At 42.9% G+C, this 19560-nt stretch overlaps 1 protein-coding gene across 1 annotated transcript in view; it reads left to right on the top strand.

Moving 5' to 3' along the window:
* The first annotated feature begins 676 nt into the window (after positions 1 to 676).
* The window catches only part of FRMPD2 (FERM and PDZ domain containing 2), a 113279-nt gene continuing 94395 nt past the window's right edge, over positions 677 to 19560 (top strand). Inside the window, 1 exon segment of the mRNA XM_055344977.1 lies at positions 677 to 763. Coding sequence (XP_055200952.1) covers positions 739 to 763 — 25 coding nt within the window. The 5' untranslated portion in view covers positions 677 to 738.

Here is a 19560-nt window from a genome sequence, read left to right as displayed (position 1 = left end):
TGAATTTGGAGATAAGTATCCACTTGCAAAAGCATCACTATGATCTATGCCATAAACCTATTTGTCACCTCCAAAAGTTTCCTCCTGCCTTCTTTGTTTATTTAGTTATATTTATTATCATGATGATTAATTTTGTGTGTATATAACAATCACAACCACATTCCTTTTGCCTTTGCCCTAGCAGTTCCAAGTCTTTGTTCCCCATCATGATCTTGCTTGTTACTCTGCCCTGCTGACTGCAGGTCCGAAGTCTAACCCTGTTGAACAGCATGGAGGGCTGTTGAATAAATGAAACTAAGACTCAGCTCTTGGCTGGCCTTCTTATTCCTTGCAAGGCCCTTTCTTTTGATTGGACCAGGAAATAAAGTGACATCCGTGTAAAAGTTCCCTCTGAGCCACAATCCTATTGTCTTCAGTGGCACCTAATCCACTAGAGCTCTTACAAGCTCTCTTACAGATCACAGGCCTTGGGGATGCAGTTATAGTGGGGTGGCTCTGCCTGTGAATAGGCCAGAGATTGCATGGGGCTCAGGGCAAGAAAATAAGAGTCAGGAAAGGGAAGGCCCTTTGTTGACTCACTCCCTGGGCAGCCAAGTGCTTAGTAACAAACAGTAAACAGTGGCAGCAGTGCCAGTGGCCTCAGTAACTCAACAGAGGCAAGCAAGAGACCCCTGCTTGTTGTTGGAAAATTGTCCCTGATGAAGGCCTAGACCTGATCATGATTGCAGAGACTTTCGGATGCAGACTCTGACTCAGGACACAGGTACTTCTTGGTGATGTTCACTTTTCTTCCATAAATCTGGGTCAGGGGAAGGGCAAATCTATTCCTTAGCTTTGGGTATCAGGAATAAGGATAACACAACTGGACTAAGCCCCATGTTAGGAATTCTGCAGTATTATTTGGAGTATTATTTATTCAAGGCTACTATAGGAACCTGCCTGGTTCAAATGTGGATTTGCTTTAAAGCAGCGAAGAATGGGCTTAGCAGAGAAAACTTGGGGTTTAGAGTCAGACCAAACCTTGTCTGAATCATTACTTTGCTATTCAGCATCTGTTAGCAAATTCAAATTCAAAGGTAATGTTTTAATTTTCCTGAGACTCACTTTCCTCATCTGTAGAATAGGGATAATAGTACCTACATTAGAGAGTTATTGAGGATACATGAGGTGATGTATTTCAGGCACTTAGCACATGCTTGAAGCAGAGGAGTAGTCCAATAAATGACAACTGTCACTATCTTTGAGAAATGGATATTTTGATTATGCTTAAAGTAGGTCAGTGCTTTAGAGTAGAATTTTGGGCTTTATTTAGTTGACTTACAGAAAACAATGGAAAATAAAGTGTCAATGACTTTTGTTTTTTAAGTGACAACTGAATTCGGAGGTGAAGTGTGTATTTTCCTCCTGGCTACATCCTGTTATTTGCTATAGGTTATAGCTGAAATCAATGAATTAATCAATTCAGCAAGCACTTACTAGGTATCTCCTGGCTGCCAAGCCAAGTGCTAGGTTCTGGGGACACCTGTCTCTGCCTGGAGAATCTTCCAGGTGAATGCAGGAGCCAAAGAGGTGAGCCTGCATGACAGCATGTGGCAGTAGAAAGTGCTGAAGTGGTGCAGGCTCCTGGAAGAGATGGTGTTTGAACAGGTTTGAATGCTGGGTGTGAACTAGCAGGAGGTAGGAGGAGAGGAGTTAGGGCAAGCTATCGCAGGCAGAGGAAAACATGCATAAAAGCCCAGTGATATGAATAAGTAAAGGATATTCTGGGAACAGCAGGCAGTTTGGCATAACTGTAGTGAAGTGTGAATGTGAGCATCTGATAGAAGAGGAGGCTACAGAGGTGAACAGAGCAGAGCAAGAAAAGCCTTCTATGGCTTGCATCCCATTTAGAAAGTTCTGGAAAACCACTAATAATTTTAATAAGGGGATGCCATGATTGCATTTAAATATCAGAAAAATTCTTCTGGTAGTAATATCCATGTGGGGTTGGAGGGGATCAAGCCTGGGATGCCAACAGACATACTGACCTAGGGAAACAAGAGTGGGAATGTTCCAGACCCTCCAGTCAGGAGCTTCCAGCACAGTGAAAAGAAAAATAAACAAACATGCGTACTATACACACATATATATATAAGTTTAAAATAAATTTTATTTACATGAAGGATATGCATATTGCACAATTGATGAGTAGTAAAATATATGACTCTTTATTGCAAATTTCATACAGCCAGTTGATTCACACAGACTGCATACATTGATTTTGCTGAACTCTAACATCCTTAGTCAGCCTATGTTTGCAATTAACCAATGAGTATAGTCCCAACATGAATGCTGGCTGCTTTTTGGTTTATACTGACAAGTAAGAAGTTAAGCAATGAAGGTGAATGTTTTAACTTCACTCATTTGTCACTGACATGAGTGACTGCTGAATTGGATAATAGTTTTTGAATTCTGGAAGAACATTTCCTCAATTTTTGTGCTATTCACAATAGCACAGCTAGAGACGTGACCCACTTTTAGGTTTAATCTGAATGATTAACATTTTCTCCATCACTTTCTTAAGTCTAGATCATCAACAAAACAACAAATCAAGCCCTGATGTGTACATTTTGCCAATTTCCGTGGTGTAAATATTCCCTCTGTGGTCAATTCCAGCTTTCAAGGTGCAGTTACTGAACACAAAGTTTGAAGAGATATGTACTAACATATCATTATATAGTATCTCCGCCACACAAATACAATTGATTTAAAGGAGCTGAAGAGATAGGCAATAATCAAATGTAGTAAAATAATTAATGGTGGATTTTGAACATATTATGAATATAATTTATTTAATTGGAAGTTCATGCAACTTATTATTTATTTATTTTTACGATTATGTTTAACAACCAGCTTGCAAAATTTCTAGAGATTTAATTATTGACTCTCACTGGTCAGTAGTAGCTTTCCTCAGCACAGCACAGGATCCAAGAGGGTCTTAAAGAGGCAGAATCCATGTGGATGGGAATATGATTATCAGGGATGGGAGAAGCAGGGACCAAGAAAGGAATTAAGAAGATGTTCTTCATCAGAAAGGGAGACAGAACATAAAGACTTCTAACTCTGGGAAATGAACTAGGGGTGGTGGAAGGGGAGGAGGGCGGGGGTGGGGGTGAATGGGTGACGGGCACGGAGGGGGACACTTGACGGGATGAGCACTGGGTGTTATTCTGTATGTTGGTAAATTGAACACCAATAAAAATTAATTTATTAAAAAAAAAGATGTTCTTCTCTCTATGGACAAATATACCACTCCTCAAAATAAGAAATATGAGTGGATTCCAGGGGTTCAAAGCAATGTTGGAGTCTTTGAAAAGGCCAAAATAGAAGGATAATCATAGATTTAAATACAGAGTGGAGAAAGTTGAGGGCTATTTCCAGTCTCTTTTTTTAAAATATTTTTTATTTATTTTTTCATGACACACACACAGACACAGAGAGAGAGAGAGAGAGAGAGAGAGAGAGAGAGAGAGACAAGCAGAGGGAGAAGCAGGCTCCTGGCAGGGAACCTGATACAGGACCTCATCCCAGGATTCTGGGATCTTGACCTGAGCCAAAGGCAGATGCCCAACCACTGAGCCACCTGGGTGCCCTATCTTTTTTTTTTTTTTAAGATTTTATTCATTTATTTGAGAAAGAGAAAGAGAGCATGAGTGGAGGGGGTTTGGGGGCGAAGGGGCAGAGGGAGAGGGAGAAGCCGACTCCCCACTGGGGAGAGAGCCCTACGAGGAGCTCTATCCCAGGACCCCAAGATCATGACCTGAGCCAAAAGCAGATGCTCAATGGATTGAGCCACCCAGGCACCCCACTATTTGCAGTCTTGAGAAGTCACAGATTCTTTCAGATGCCTATAGAATCTGTGCTCATTCCCCTGCCAGTGAGCCCCTCTTGGGGAGGAATGAGTCTGATATTTTGAATTCCCAGCATCTCAATCCCCAGGTCTGGCATAACAGTGCTCCATGGAACCTATTTTGGTTGAGTTGGTCTGCGTGAATCCTTTTATTTATTTAGTTAAAAAACTTGGCTTCAAAAAAAAAACAAGATTTATTTATTTATTCATGAGAGAAGCAGACCGAGAGAGAGAGGGAGAAGCAGGCTCCACGCAAGGAGCCCGATGTGGGACTCAATCCCGGATTCCAGGATCACGACCTGAGCGGAAGGCAGGCGCCCAACCACTGAGCCACCCAGGTGTCCCGAATCCTTTTATTTTTAAGACAGTGTTTACTTTGCCTTTCTAGAAAGTGAATGTAATGCTACTCTCTTCAAACTGTGTTGTAAGCCTTTAGGAATATCTGGAAAGTGATGCAAAACTTCTTGGGTGCTGCCCCTTGCCCATGCTGCCTCTCCGTCAGTCGTGCTCAGTGGACTTGAGGTTATAGAGGAAGAAGGTTATAGAGGAAGGATCTAGCTGGACCATAGGAGTGCTCTTGGTGGGGGCAGGGAAGTGTGGGTGGGCACACAGCCTGTAAGAGAGCCCATATAAAAACAGTTCTGCTGACCATTCATCTCTCTCCTTCTCAATCTCCCTTGTCTCTGGCCCTGTTTGTCACCCTTCCCTCACATATTATCCTCTTTTATAGGTCCCCTTCACTCACAGTTTCTGTGTGTAGGCCATATAACCCCACCTGACACTGTGCAGCTGGCCCAGGTTTATGGCCTCAGTCCATAAATCCTCCACCAAATTCCTCCCCTTTCATCTGAGAGAGTAGTTACTCAAGTACCCTGGAGCAAGCCCTAGGTACGATCTTCCTGGTTACCTAACACAGTAATTCTACCTCCAAATTTTAGCTGGCTACAGCATCGCCCACCAGCCATTGTAACTGGTTCTTCCAAATAATCAGTGGGACCAGGGGCAGTACTATCTGTAACTTATAATAGGCGGATGGACCATCCAGTGATCTTGTCAAAGATTCTGGGGGCACCTGGGTGGTTCAGTGGTTGAACGTCTGCTTTCAGCTCAGGTCATGATCCCAGGGTCCTGGGATGGAGCCCCACATCAGGCTCCGCACAAGGAGCCTACTTCTCCCTCTGCCTATGTATCTACCTCTCTCTCTGTATGTCTCATAAGTAAATAAATAAGAAATCTTTTAAAAAAAACAAGCAAACAAACAAAATAGAGATTCTAAGAGAGCCCAGGGAGGACCTGAGTCTGCATTTCTAACAAGTTCCCAGGTGATGCCCTTATGGCGCAGCTCTATGGGTGATGCCATTTCTACTCTCAAAAGCCCTCGATTTGTGGGTTTGTCCCCACCCTATCCTCTGCCCTCACTTTATAGTCAATGTTAATCATATGAATAGCTAGTGCTTATTGAGAAGCTACTGTGTGTCAGATGCAATAAGTCGTGTTATAGATGGGTAAAGAGGAAAAAACTAAGTTTCCTAAGGTAGATAGGAGTCAGTCCAACTCAGATTCAAGACCTGCCCTCTCAGCCACTATGCCTTGATATTTCCATTTTCCTTTCCGTATTGGCCCTGAGGTCAGTGTTTTTAGCTGTTTTCCTCCCTTACCTCTCACATGAGACTGTCTGGTTAACTCTCCTTCGCCAGACTTGGTTTTCATTTTATTCTTGGTCACTGGCAGCTCTACTTCTAATTGCCCCCCTTTTTTTTTCTTGCCTTACTTCTGCTGCTCTATCTCCTTTTCCCCATAATTCCATTGAGTCATAATTTAAACATATGTAGCTTTAATTAGTCTTGTTAGTTTACAACCCACCCTCCCTTGCTTTATTTTAGAAACTTAAATTGCACTTATGAGCCAGACTTTTAGGATCTTAAGTCAGTTGCCTTCTCAGTTTCTTCATCTGCTTATGGGGATCATTTTGCCTTGCCTTTGAAGGAATCCTTTGAAGGATTTTTTTAAAGATTTATTTATTTATTCATGAGAGACACAGATAGAGAGAGAGAGGCAAAGACATAGAGGGAGAAGCAGGCTCCCTGCAGGCAGCCGGATGCAGGACTCGACCCCACCACCCCATCCTGGGTTCACGCCCTGAGCTGAAGGCAGACAACCACTGAGCCACCCAGGTGTCCCTCCTCTGAAGGATTTTTGTGGGATTCAGAAGAATTACTGCAAACTCTATGAGCTGCAAAGTGCCATTCTCCTTAGAAGGCATTACCTTAAAGTATAATTGGTGAGGACTCAATCAATCCATCCTGAGTACAGATTACACTAAAACCAGCCCTGAGACCTTAAAAAAGGATGACACAAGGCTTCCCAAAGGAAAGGCAGGACCATGGAACATGAATTGCATTAATAACATTGAATTATATTTTTGACATTTTACTTAAATTATTCAGATTATATCAAGAAGCCAGTCATGTCCAGAACCACAGGCCTTCACATTTTTCAAACTAATTGCTCCTTTCAGAATGAAAGACCAGGCTTTGGACTGTGGTAAGACTTCAATGATTAAAAAAAAAAAGTTCTCATTATCTTCTATTTATGTCCAATAATACCAATTTTTCCATTTCTTTTTTTAAATAATAAATTTGTTTTTATTGGTGTTCAATTTGCCAACATACAGAATAACACCCAGTGCTCACCACGTCAAGTGCCCCCCTGAGTGCCCATCACCCATTTACCCCCACCTCCGCCCTCCTCCCCCTCCACAAGCCCTAGTTCCTTTCCCAGAGTTAGGAGTCTTTATGTTCTGTCACCCTTTCTGGTATTTCCCACTCATTTCTTCTCCCTTCCCTTATATTCCCTTTCACTATTATTTATATTCCCCAAATGAATGAGAACATTTAATGTTTGTCCTTCTCCGATTGACTTACTTCACTCAGCATAATACCCTCCAGTTCCATCCACAGTGAAGCAAATGGTGAGTATTTGTCATTTCTAATGGCTGAGTAATATCCCATTGTATACATAAACCACATCTTCCTTATCCATTCATCTTTCCACGGACACCGAGGCTCCTTCCACAGTTTGGCTATTGTGGAAATTGCTGCTAGAAACATCGGGGTGCAGGTGTCCCGGCGTTTCATTGCATCTGTATCTTTGGGGTAAATCCCCAACAGTGCAATTGCTGGGTCGTAGGGCAGGTCTATTTTTAACTCTTTGAGGAACCTCCACACAGTTTTCCAGAGTGGCTGTGCCAGTTCACATTCCCACCAACAGTGCAAGAGGACTCCCCTTTCTCCACATCCTCTCCAACAGTTGTGGTTTCCTGCCTTGTTAATTTTCCCCATTCTCACTGGTGTGAGGTGGTATCTCATTGTGGTTTTGATTTGTATTTCCCTGATGGCAAGTGATGCAGAGCATTTTCTCATGTGCATGTTGGCCATGTCTATGTCTTCCTCTGTGAGATTTCTCTTCATGTTTTTTGCCCATTTCATGATTGGGTTGTTTGTTTCTTTGGTGTTAGTTTAATAAGTTCTTTATAGATCTTGGAAACTAGCCCTTTATCTGATATGTCATTTGCAAATATCTTCTCCCATTCTGTAGGTTGTCTTTTAGTTTTGTTGACTGTATCCTTTGCTGTGCAAAACCTTCTTATCTTGATGAAGTCCCAATAGTTCATTTTTGCTTTTGTTTCTTTTGCTTTCGTGGATGTATCTTGCAAGAAGTTACTGTGGCCAAGTTCAAAAAGGGTGTTGCCTGTGTTCTCCTCTAGGATTTTGATGGAATCTTGTCTCACATTTAGATCTTTCATCCATTTTCAGTTTATCTTTGTGTATGGTGACAGAGAGTGGTCTAGTTTCACTATTCTGCATGTGGATGTCCAATTTTCCCAGCACCATCTATTGAAGAGACTGTCTTTCTTCCAGTGGATAGTCTTTCCTCCTTTGTCGAATATTAGTTGACCATAAAGTTCAGGGTCCACTTCTGGATTCTCTATTCTGTTCCATTGATCTATGTGTCTGTTTTTGTGCCAGTACCACACTGTCTTGATGACCACAGCTTTGTAGTACAACCTGAAATCTGGCATTCTGATGCCCCCAGATATGGTTTTCTTTTTTAAAATTCCCCTGGCTATTCGGGGTCTTTTCTGATTCCACACAAATCTTAAAATAATTTGTTCTAACTCTCTGAAGAAAGTCCATGGTATTTTGATAGGGATTGCATTAAACGTGTAAATTGCCCTGGGTAACATTGACATTTTCACAATATTAATTCTGCCAATCCATGAGCATGGAATATTTTTCCATCTCTTTGTGTCTCCCTCAATTTCTTTCAGAAGTGTTCTATAGTTTTGAGGGTATAGATCCTTTACCTCTTTGGTTAGGTTTATTCCTAGGTATCTTATGCTTTTGGGTACAATTGTAAATGGGATTGATCCTTAATTTCTCTTTCTTCAGTCTCATTGTTAGTGTATAGGAATGCCATTGATTTCTGGGCATTGACTTTGTATTCTGCCACGCTACCAACTTGCTGTATGAGTTCTAGCAATCTTGGGGTGGAGGCTTTTGGGTTTTCTATGTAGAGTATCATGTCATCGGCGAAGAGGGAGTTTGACTTCTTCTTTGCCAATTTGAATGCCTTTAATGTCTTTTTGTTGTCTGATTGCTGAGGCTAGGACTTCCAGTACTATGTTGAATAGCAGTGGTGAGAGTGGACATCCCTGTCTTGTTCCTATTCTTAGGGGAAAGGCTCCAGGTGCTTCCCCATTGAGAATGATATTTGCTGTGGGCTTTTCGTAGATGGCTTTTACGATGTCGAGGAAAGTTCCCTCTATCCCTACACTCTGAAGAGTTTTGATCAGGAATGGATGCTGTATTTTGTCAAATGCTTTCTCTGCATCTAATGAGAGGATCATATGGTTCTTGGTTTTTCTCTTGCTGATATGATGAATCACATTGATTGTTTTACGAGTGTTGAACCAGCCTTGTGTCCCGGGGATAAATCCTACTTGGTCATGGTGAATAATGTTCTTAATGTGTTGTTGGATCCTATTGGCTAGTATCTTGTTGAGAATTTTTGCATCCATGTTCATCAGGGATATTGGTCTGTAATTCTCCTTTTTGGTGGGGTCTTTGTCTGGTTTTGGAATTAAGGTGATGCTGGCCTCATAGAAGGAGTTTGGAAGTACTCCATCTCTTTCTATCTTTCCAAACAGCTTTAGTAGAACAGGTATGATTTCTTCTTTAAACGTTTGATAGAATTCCCCTGGGAAGCCATCTGGCCCTGGACTCTTGTGTCTTGGGAGGTTTTTGATGACTGCTTCAATTTCCTCCCTGGTTATTGGCCTGTTCAGGTTTTCTATTTCTTCCTGCTCCAGTTTTGGTAGTTTGTGGCTTTCCAGGAACGCGTCCATTTCTTCTAGATTGCCTAATTTATTGGCGTAGAGCTGTTCATAATATGTTTTTAAAATCGTTTGTATTTCCTTGGTGTTGGTAGTGATCTCTCCTTTCTCATTCATGATTTTATTAATTTGAGTCTTCTCTCTCTTATTTTAATAAGGTTGGCTAATGGTTTATCTATCTTATTAATTCTTTCAAAGAACCAACTCCTGGTTCTATTGATCTGTTCCACAGTTCTTCTGGTCTCAATTTCATTGAGTTCTGCTCGAATTTTAATCAACTCTTTTCTTCTGCCGGGCGTCGGGTCTATTTGCTGTTTTTTCTCTAGCTCCTTTATGTGTAAGGTTAGCTTTTGTATTTGAGTTCTTTCCAGTTTTTGAATGGATGCTTGTATTGCGATGTATTTCCCCCTCAGGACTGCTTTTGCTGCATCCCAAAGATTTTGAACAGTTGTATCTTCATTCTCATTAGTTTCCATGAATCTTTTTAATTCTTCCTTAATTTCCTGGTTGACCCTTTTATCTTTTAGCAGGATGGTCCTTAACCTCCACGTGTTTGAGGTCCTTCCAAACTTCTTCTTGTGATTTAGTTCTAATTTCAAGGCGTTATGGTCTGAGAATATGCAGGGGACGATCCCAATCTTTTGGTATCGGTTCAGACCCGATTTGTGACCCAGTATGTGGTCTATTCTGGAGAAAGTTCCATGTGCACTTGAGAAGAATGTGTATTCAGTTGAGTTTGGATGTAAAGTTCTGTAGATATCTGTGAAATCCATCTGGTCCAGTGTATCATTTAAAGCTCTCGTTTCTTTGGAGATATTGTGCTTAGAAGACCTATCGAGTGTAGAAAGTGCTAGATTGAAGTCACCAAGTATAAGTGTATTATTATCTAAGTATTTCTTCACTTTGGTTAATAATTCGTTTAAGTATTTGGCAGCTCCCACATTCGGGGCATATATATTGAGGATTGTTAAGTCCTCTTGCTGGATAGATCCTTTAAGTATGATATAGTGTCCCTCTTCGTCTCTCACTACTGTCTTCGGGGTAAATTTTAGTTTATCTGATATAAGGATGGCTACCCCTGCTTTCTTTGGAGGACCATTTGAATGGTAGATGGTTCTCCAACCTTTTATTTTCAGGTTGTAGGTGTCCTTCTGTCTAAAATGAGTCTCTTGTAGACAGCAAATAGATGGGTCCTGCCTTTTTATCCAGTCTGAAACCCTGCGCCTTTTGATGGGGTCATTAAGCCCGTTCACGTTCAGAGTTACTATTGACAGATATGAGTTTAGTGTCATCATGATATCTATTTAGTCCTTGTTTTTGTGGATTGTTCCGCTGAACTTCTTCTTAAAGGGGAATTTTAAGAGTCCCCCTTAAAATTTCTTGCAGAGCTGGTTTGGAGGTCACATATTCTTTCAGTTCCTGCCTGTCTTGGAAGCTCTTTATCTCCCCTTCCATTCTGAATGAGAGCCTTGCTGGATAAAGTATTCTTGGTTGCATGTTCTTCTCATTTAGGACCCTGAATATATCCTGCCAGCCCTTTCTGGCCTGCCAGGTCTCTGTGGAGACGTCTGCTGTTACCCTAATACTCCTCCCCATGAAAGTCAGGGACTTCTTGTCTCTTGCTGCTTTAAGGATCTTCTCTTTATCTTTGGAATTTGCAAGCTTCACTATTAGATGTCGAGGTGTTGAACGGTTTTTATTGATTTTAGCGGGGGGATCTCTCTATTTCCTGGATCTGAATGCCTGTTTCCCTTCCCAGATTGGGAAAGTTTTCAGCTAGCATTTGTTCAAATACATATTCTGGCCCTCTGTCCCTTTCGGCGCTCTCGGGAACCCCAATTAAACGTAGGTTTTTCTTCCTCAAGCTGTCACTTATTTCCCTTAAGCTATCTACATGGTCTTGTAATTGTCTCTTTTTTCCTCAGTTTCCCTCTTGTCATTAACTTGTCTTCTATGACACTCACTCGTTCTTCCACCTCGTTAACCCTCGTCGTTAGGACTTCTAGTTTGGATTGCATCTCATTCAATTGATTTTTAATTTCTGCCTGATTGGATCTGAATTCTGCAGTCATGAAGTCTCTTGAGTCCTTAATGCTTTTTTCTAGAGCCACCAGTAGCTGTATAATAGTGCTTCTGAATTGGCTTTCTGACATTGAATTGTAATGCAGATTTTGTAACTCTGTGGGAGAGAGGAGTGTTTGATTCTTTCTTTTGAGGTGAGGTTTTCCTTCTAGTCGTTTTGCTCAGTGCAGTGTGGCCAAAAACAAGTTGTATTGGGAAAAGGAGAGAAAGAGAGGAGAAGAAAGAAGAGAAAGGAAAAGAGGAAGAAGAAAAAAGGAAAAAAGGAAGAAAAAAGAGAAGAAAAGGAAAGAAAGGGAAAAAAAGGGGGGTGGGGGAAGCAATCAGAAATCAAAAAGCAAAAAAAAAAAAAAAAAAAAGAACAAGAAAAGAAACACGGGGGAGTATCCTCCGATTCTGTATACTTTAAGTCCCTTGACTTCCCCTGGAACTGGTCCGTCCAGCTGGTCTTCTGGGGGAGGGGCCTGTTGTGCTGATTTTCAGGTGTTAGCACTTGGGGGAGCTGCTCTGCCCCTGCCTGCTGCAGGGCTCAGCGGGGGTTGTTTACCCCATGAGGCCCCAGGAGGAACAGCCGCAGTGGCTATGGCAGCTCTGGAAGCCTGGATTCAGCCTCCGCAGGAACTACGGGGCTCTCCGTCCGTCCGCAGGGGCTGGAGGCTCCGGGGCGGGGCCGCTGATCTGCTCAGCTCGGGGCAGGAGCGTCCTTGCTGTCCTGGGCCCTCCCGGCCTCTGCCTGTCCCGGGGGAGGCCGGATCCTGGGCTGTGTCCCGGCGCCCTGTGCTCCGGGGCCTGCGCTGTTGGATTCGCGCTCCCGCCCCGCAGCCCCCTCCGCGGAGCCGCCGCCCGAGCCCCTCGGAGCTGCTCCGGGTCCCGCCGTGCGCGCTGCAGCCCTTAGGGAGCTCGGCGCACTCTCCCGGGGCGCAGGTGTCTGTTAGTGTCCCCGGGAGCCCGAGGGCATCCCCGCCCTCCTGGGTCCTGCTCTAACTCCCTGCGAGCCCCTTTCCGCCCGGGAAGGTTGGTGCAGCTCCTGCTTCTCCGGGACGGGGCTCTCCTGTCCTGGGGACACTCGCCCCGGCCTCAGCCCGGCTCCTCGCGGGGCCCCTCCCCCTCGGAGGCCTTTTGTGTCCTTTATTTCTTTTTCCCCCGTCTTCCTACCTTGATAGAAGCGCGAACTCTTCTCACTGTAGCATTCCAGCTGGTCTCTCTTTACATCTCAGGCCGAATTCGTAGATTTTCAGGATGATTTGAAGGTTATCTAGGTAATTTGGTGGGGACAGGTGACTTGGGGACCCTACTCTTCCGCCATCTTGCCCCTCCTCCTAATTTTTCCATTTCTTAAAACTACAATTTCCTTTTAAAATAAATGCACTTAAATAAAAAACTTGCCTTATGAGCATAGGTAATATAGCAAATATTGGGGAAATATTATGTAAAAGATGGATGGTAGGAGAAACACTACTCTAAAATACTCTGAATATTTTTCTCCACTTCAGTATCCATTCTCCTATCTAGAAATGCAAGGTTCTATCTTGGAAGACTGAAGAAAGGAAGGATATCTGCTGGTCGTCTTTTTTTCATTGGCTTGTTCTGTTTCTCACAACCACCTTGTAAAGTAGGAAGTATCGTTCTGTTTCATAGTGGGGCAGGGGAGGGGAAGAGATTTGGGGAATTTACTTGCTCAAAGTCATACCATGGTGGTACAGCCAGTGTTTATATTGGAGCGTAGGGTCTCTGTGAAGAATATAGTAGTGACACAATATCATCCATTACTCGCTTGAGATCAAGTTTCAAGGAAGTCACTGTAGGAGAGTTCTGGAAGCCTTGATACCTTTAGCCCTTTAAACAGAACCCAGATGAGGCAAAAGCTGTCTTTTTCTCCTAGGGGGAGGATGTCATTTGCCTTCTGGAAAGTTTTGCTCATATTTTGGTCTGAGTGCAGGCAGAAGGTTTTTAATCAATGTCCAAAGGGAGAAGGAATGAAGGGAGACATAAGGACCAAAAGGAGGAGGGAAAACGGATCGTTCTGAGAGGTTTGATTCCTTCGGAGCCCCATCCTTTCCTGGTTGTCTAGGGTGTCTATTTTGGGGAGATTGAGATATTTTAGGCATTTTGCTAAGGTTTAAAATGGGTTGTTTAAAGCACCTCAATCTTGGCAGACAGATGGAAACAATTAACACCATATCTTAAGAATCTCATACTTGGAAACTTCTCAGCAGCTCTGATGCTTAAAATCCCTCTGAGTGATTATAACAGAGATAGAAAGAGAAGGGAAATAAGATGCATTAATCACTTTTTACATACCTAGCCCTTTAACATAATCTCCTAACAGTTACATGAGGTAGCTGCTATGATTAACCCTGTTTCCCAGATGACAAGACTAAGGCACAGAGACATTAAGAATATATATACTTGTGCCCAAGCTCACACAGCCAGGGAGTTGAAGAGCTGGAGATTCAACCTCCCAGGGCTGATACCTTTTTTGGCCAACAGGTAGAGTATTGAATGAAAAATGGCAGGTGGTAGGTTGAACAATGCTTCCCTGCCAGGCCCCTCAAAAGATTCTGATCTGTGGAATCCATGAATACTATCTTAAATGGCAAGACTGAAGATATGGTTAAGTTAAGGGGTCTTGAGATGGGGAGATTGTCCTGGATTATCTAGGTAGGCTCTAGATGCCATCGCAAGTATCCTTGTAAGAGGCAGATAGAGGGAGATTTAAAATAGAAGGGGAGAAGATGATGAGACCATGGATGCAGACATTGGGATGATAGGGCCACAAGCCAAGAAATGCTGGCAGCCACCAGAAACTGAAAGAGACAAGGAGCAGATCCTCCCTTAGAGCTTCTAGGAGTGTGGCCCTGCCTGCAGCCCGATTTCAGCCCAGTAAAACTGATGTCTCTGAGATAACAAATTTCTGTTGCTTTAAGCCACCAAGCTTGTGGTAATTTGTTCAAGCAGCCATAGGAGACTAACACAGGGCCCGAGCTAGAATCCCGAGGGACAGTATTCCAGGGACGATGAGAGGAAGAAGAATCCTGAACAGTCAGGGGAAATGAATCTGAAGCAACAGGAGTGGTTTCAAGGAAAGAGTGGTCGCCCACTGGCCTGTCCTCACGAGACCAGAGGCAGTGTGCCTTGTCCCCTGAACTTCCCCCGCTTCCGTGCTTATGCCTCCTATTCCTGGGCAGTGGTACCTTGAACTCCTAAGCTGAGAGGGGCCTTTGAGGTCCTTCAAATCCATTACATAGCCAGCAAGTAGGTAAGGATTAGCAGGAATGTGCAGTTCTTCAGCACTCTACAAATGCTATCAAGTATCATGGCAACAAGGGCACATGGCTTGCCCTCAGGTAGGGGGGCTTGATCCACCAGCTGGTACTTAGTGACCATCACTCAGCAGCAGTCCAGATGACCTGGACATAGTTCTTCCTGAGTGGGCAGGACGGAGATGTGAGGCTTGCCCTTGATCAAAACCCTCCCTACTTACAGCACTGGTGAGGTGTTAAATGAGACAAGGAGTTAGGTGGCTGACCCTCAGGCTCTGTTACTTCTCTCTCTGCTCTAGTCAATAGCAGCATAACTGTGTCCGTAAGGGTCCTGCTGAGCTTTGCACTACTGTAGGCTAGTTGGCAGGCCGAGTTTCCTATGTGTCTAGGCAAATGTGCAAATTCTTTTCCTTAGCCTGAGAGGTGAGGTGGAGGGGCATCTGGCCGGCTCTGCAACTCCCCTTTCACACCTCTGTGCCCACTTGCTCCCCTTCCTCATCATGCTCCTGCCCAGCTTGCTTCTCTCTCTGTTCTTGGAACCTGTCGAGCCCTGATATTTCGTGCCTGTTGTTCTCTCTGACCAGAAAGATTTTTCTGCAGCCGGCACCTTCTCAGCCTTTCAGGCCTCAGCTTTAGGGTACATTCCCTGACCGCTCCAGCTCAAGTGAATCCCCTTGTCTACTTGTTCTTCATAGTCTCTCTCTCTGCAGATTTATTTTGTTTATCTATTTTCCTGCTCAGTATCTGTCCCCCTCTGCCTATCCCCACTAGAATGTAAGACCTGCAAGGGGAGGATGTTATATTTTCACCTTTCTATTTGTAGCTTAAAATATACTACCTGCTTGGTAGGTATTTGTTAAATAAAGGGATGGCGGAGGCATGGATGTCGAGGGCATGGGCAGAGCAGACAGGAGGGGCTGCTGGAAGCCAGAGGCCACTAGAGGAGAGTCCCGGGAGACAGGATGCACGATAGCATGGGAACTTATGGAAGGGGGTCTGAAGACACTCCTGAGAGGCAAGAGGCCTCAGATGGAGGAGACTTTGGAGTTAGCAGATGACCACAGGAGCCTTCAGTGAATATAGTCAATATGAAGGACTTGGCCCACAGAGGGGAGCCTGGAAGTGAATGAGACGTGAAGGTCTAACAACAGAGCTGCCCCCAAAAGAATACCCATGGCTGACACTTTGCCTGAGCTTCCTTACTGGCAGGAAGCCAGGGTTTATCTGTGTGATGGGATCTCTCTGTTCTTTAGATAGTTAATGGTTTTCCTTTAGTTCATGGTACAGCAGACTGTGTAAAAACACTTGAAAGCAAGCCCAGAGGCACCGCAGCATGCTGTTGGCGACTGCCTCATAGGCTGGGACTGATATACACGAAGTACTGGGAACAGTACCTGGCAGACAGCAAGTGCAATGGAGTGGCTCCTTTTATTGTCAGTATCAATTGGCTCTGAAATGGAATTGGCAATATTACAGAGATTGGGATGTTTTTTTATTTTTTTATTTTTTATTTTATGATAGTCACACAGAGAGAGAGAGAGAGAGAAAGAGAGAGAGAGAGAGGCAGAGACACAGGCAGAGGGAGAAGCAGGCTCCATGCACCGAGAGCCCGACGTGGGATTCGATCCCGGGTCTCCAGAATCGCGCCCTGGGCCAAAGGCAGGCGCCAAACTGCTGCGCCACCCGGGGATCCCAGAGATTGGGATGTTAACACAAGTTTGGGTTGCTCATTGAGGTCTGGTAGACTGGAATGGAGGCACTGAAGTTACTCCCTATCAGAGTGAGGGAGTATGGTCAGGGTTGCCATGGAAATCCAGAGCCACTAATGGTTCCCAAGTGTTGGCACTCCCTCCAGGCATCACCTTACCCCCGTGGACAGAATGGAATATTCACCTCTGACACTGGGGTCAGACAGAGTTCGTATAGAGAAGTGGAATGTAGATATTTCTTTCTACAGTGGGATCATGCGTGTACATTTGGAATAAGTGGGACGGGGACAGTTTTTTTTTTTAAGAATTTATTTATTTATTTGACAGAGAGAGAGTGCACAAGCAGGGGGAGCAGCAGGGAGAGGAAGAAGCGCACTCTGCTGAGCAGGGAGCCCAATGTGAGCTTGATCCCAGGACCCTGGGGTCATGACCTGAGCCCAAGGCAGATGCTTGACCAACTGAGCCACCCACCTCTGTTTTGTTTTGTTTTAATGGAGAGGATGATGACCAGTTTTCTAGTATTATCTCCTGTGTTTGGGGTTGCCTTTGATGAGGAAGCTGTAATCCTGACACTTCCAGCAATGAGAATGGCAACTTAAGCCTCAAGAACTCTTAATCCTAACCAAGAGTGGTGTTTGGCCAACCTGATCAGTTATGTGCTCTCCTAGATGTTGGATGTTCCCTTACATGGAAAGAATGATTGAGCCTTTCAGCTGGTTAGCATTTGTTGACAGGATTTCAGGATAATTCTCTCCAGACAAATGTAACATCACTGATGAAAATTTTTGGATTTATATTTTGAGAAAAGAGGTGGAAGTGGAGTGCTTTTTTGGGGATTTGCCTAAAAATATTTTCATCAGGGCAATGCTCAAAATTGTTTTAAACTTTTATTGTAAAAGAACAGACACAGAGAGCCATTACAACAAATATGTAGTCTAATGGATCATTCTTTTGTTTGTTTGTTTATGATAGTCACAGAGAGAGAGAGAGAGAGGCAGAGACACAGGCAGAGGGAGAAGCAGGCTCCATGCACCGGCAGCCCGACGTGGGATTCGATCCCGGGTCTCCAGGATCGCGCCCTGGGCCAAAGGCAGGCCCTAAACCGCTGCGCCACCCAGGGATCCCCTAATGGATCATTCTTAGGCGAACACCTTTGTAACCATCGCTGAGGCTAAGAAATAAAACTTTGTCACCCATTCCAGAAACCCCTCAAAATTCTCCATCTCAATCACAGTCCCCTTATTCTCCTAAAGGTAACCATTATCCAGACTTTTATAGTCAGAATGTCCTTTTGTTTCTTTATAGATTTATCCCTCATATGTGCATTCCTAGATACTATGTTTAGTTTTACATATTTTAAATCGATTTGGTATGTCCTTTAATTGTAGGTTCCTCTTCATCTCTTTTTTCTCTTAAAAATTATTGATATATAATTCACATGCCTTTTTAATGTGTATCATTCAGAAGTTTTTGGTATATTCACAAAGTCATGTAACCAACACAACTAATTCCAGAATATTATCATCATGCCCTTAAGAAATCTATACCCTCCTTTCCCAATCCCCTGCCAACCACTAATCTCCTTTCTGTTTCTATTGATTTGCCCATTCTGGATATTTCATGTGAAGAAAATCATATGATATGTGACCTTTAGTGACTGGCTTCCTTTACTTAGCATATTGTTTTCAAGCAGTGATGGTTTCATGGATATATAATTATCTCCAAATTCATCAAGTTGTATACATTAGATATGTACAGCTTTTTGTATGTCAATTATGCCTTGATAAAAGGGGTTTAAGAGAAAAGATTCACCCATCTTGCAGCATGTAGCAGTACTTTGTTCCTTTTTATGGCAAAATAATATTCCATCATATGTGTATACCATTTTGTATATTCATTCATTAGTTAAATGTTTGTGTTGTTTCCACTTTTTGAATATTACCATGGATGCAGCTATGAATATTTGTGCACAAGTTTTGGTGAGACATGTTTTCATTTGTCTTGGGTATATACCTAGGAGTGGAATTGCTGAGTCCTATGGTAGCTGTAATTGATTCTCTTAAGAAGAGTTTATTATTTTACATTCCCACCAGCAATATATGAGGACTCCGACTTCTCTGCATGTTTGTCAACACTTATTCATCTTTTTGATTATAGCCATCCTTATAGATCTGAAATGGTATCACATTGTGGTTTTGCTTTGCATTTACCTAATGGCTAATTATGTTGAGCATCTTTTCATGTGCTCATGTGCTTTTCATGTGCTTATTGGTTATTTGTGCATCTTTGGGAAAATATCAATTCATAGTCTTTGCCCATTAAAAAAAAAGGGTGACCGTAAATTACAGTTTACCTGTGACACTCTCAGTTTTGCCTATTGTAATTATTTTTTATTGTACTTTAAACTTATTTATTATTGAATTAGAGTTGACATCTCTGGCCATTTTTAAAACTGGGTTGTCTTTATACACTGATTGTGGGAGTTCTTTATATAGAGATGATCCCTGACTTGTAATGCTTTGAGTTATAGGGTTTTTTTTTTAAGTTTTTATTTATTTATTTGACAGAGAGAGAGAGAGAGAGAGCACAAGTAAGCAGAGCAGCAGGCAGATGGAGAGGGAGAAGCAGGCTCCCCCCTGAGCAGAGAGCCCAACGAGGGGCTCAATTCTAAGACCCTTGGATCACGATCTGAGCTGAAGGCAGATGCTTAACTGTCTGAGCCACTCAGGTGCCCTCAATTATAGCTTTTTGACTTTATGATGGAGCAAAAGCCACACATGTTCAGTAAAAACCATACTTCAGATTTTGAATTTTGATCTTTTTCTGAGGTAGTGATATGCACTATGATCCTCTCATGACACTGGGCAGTTGCAATGAGCCTCAGCTCCTAGTCAGGCACATGGTCACAAGAGTAAATAACTGATCCACTTATAACCATTATGTTTATCACTTTTAGTACACTATTCAATAAATTACATGAGATAATCAACATATTATTATAAAGTTGGTTTTTGTTAGATGATTTTGCCCAACTATAGGCTAATCTAAGTGCTCTGAGCACATGTAAAGTAAGGTATGATGTTGGTGTCAAATCTAAGAACTCTTTGCCGAGTCCTAAATCTTGAATATTTTCTCTCATGTGTTGTTTAAAAAAAAAAAAGTAAAGTTTTGTGTTCTACATTACAGCTATGAATCATTTCGAGTTAATTTTTAAAAAAAGATATG

The sequence above is a fragment of the Nyctereutes procyonoides genome, unplaced genomic scaffold, assembly GCF_905146905.1.
Source record: "Nyctereutes procyonoides isolate TBG_1078 unplaced genomic scaffold, NYPRO_anot_genome, whole genome shotgun sequence".
In the NCBI taxonomy this organism is placed as follows: domain Eukaryota; kingdom Metazoa; phylum Chordata; class Mammalia; order Carnivora; family Canidae; genus Nyctereutes; species Nyctereutes procyonoides.
The sequence above is the reverse complement of the archived record's forward strand: the minus strand, read 5'-3'. Positions and strand labels throughout refer to the sequence as shown.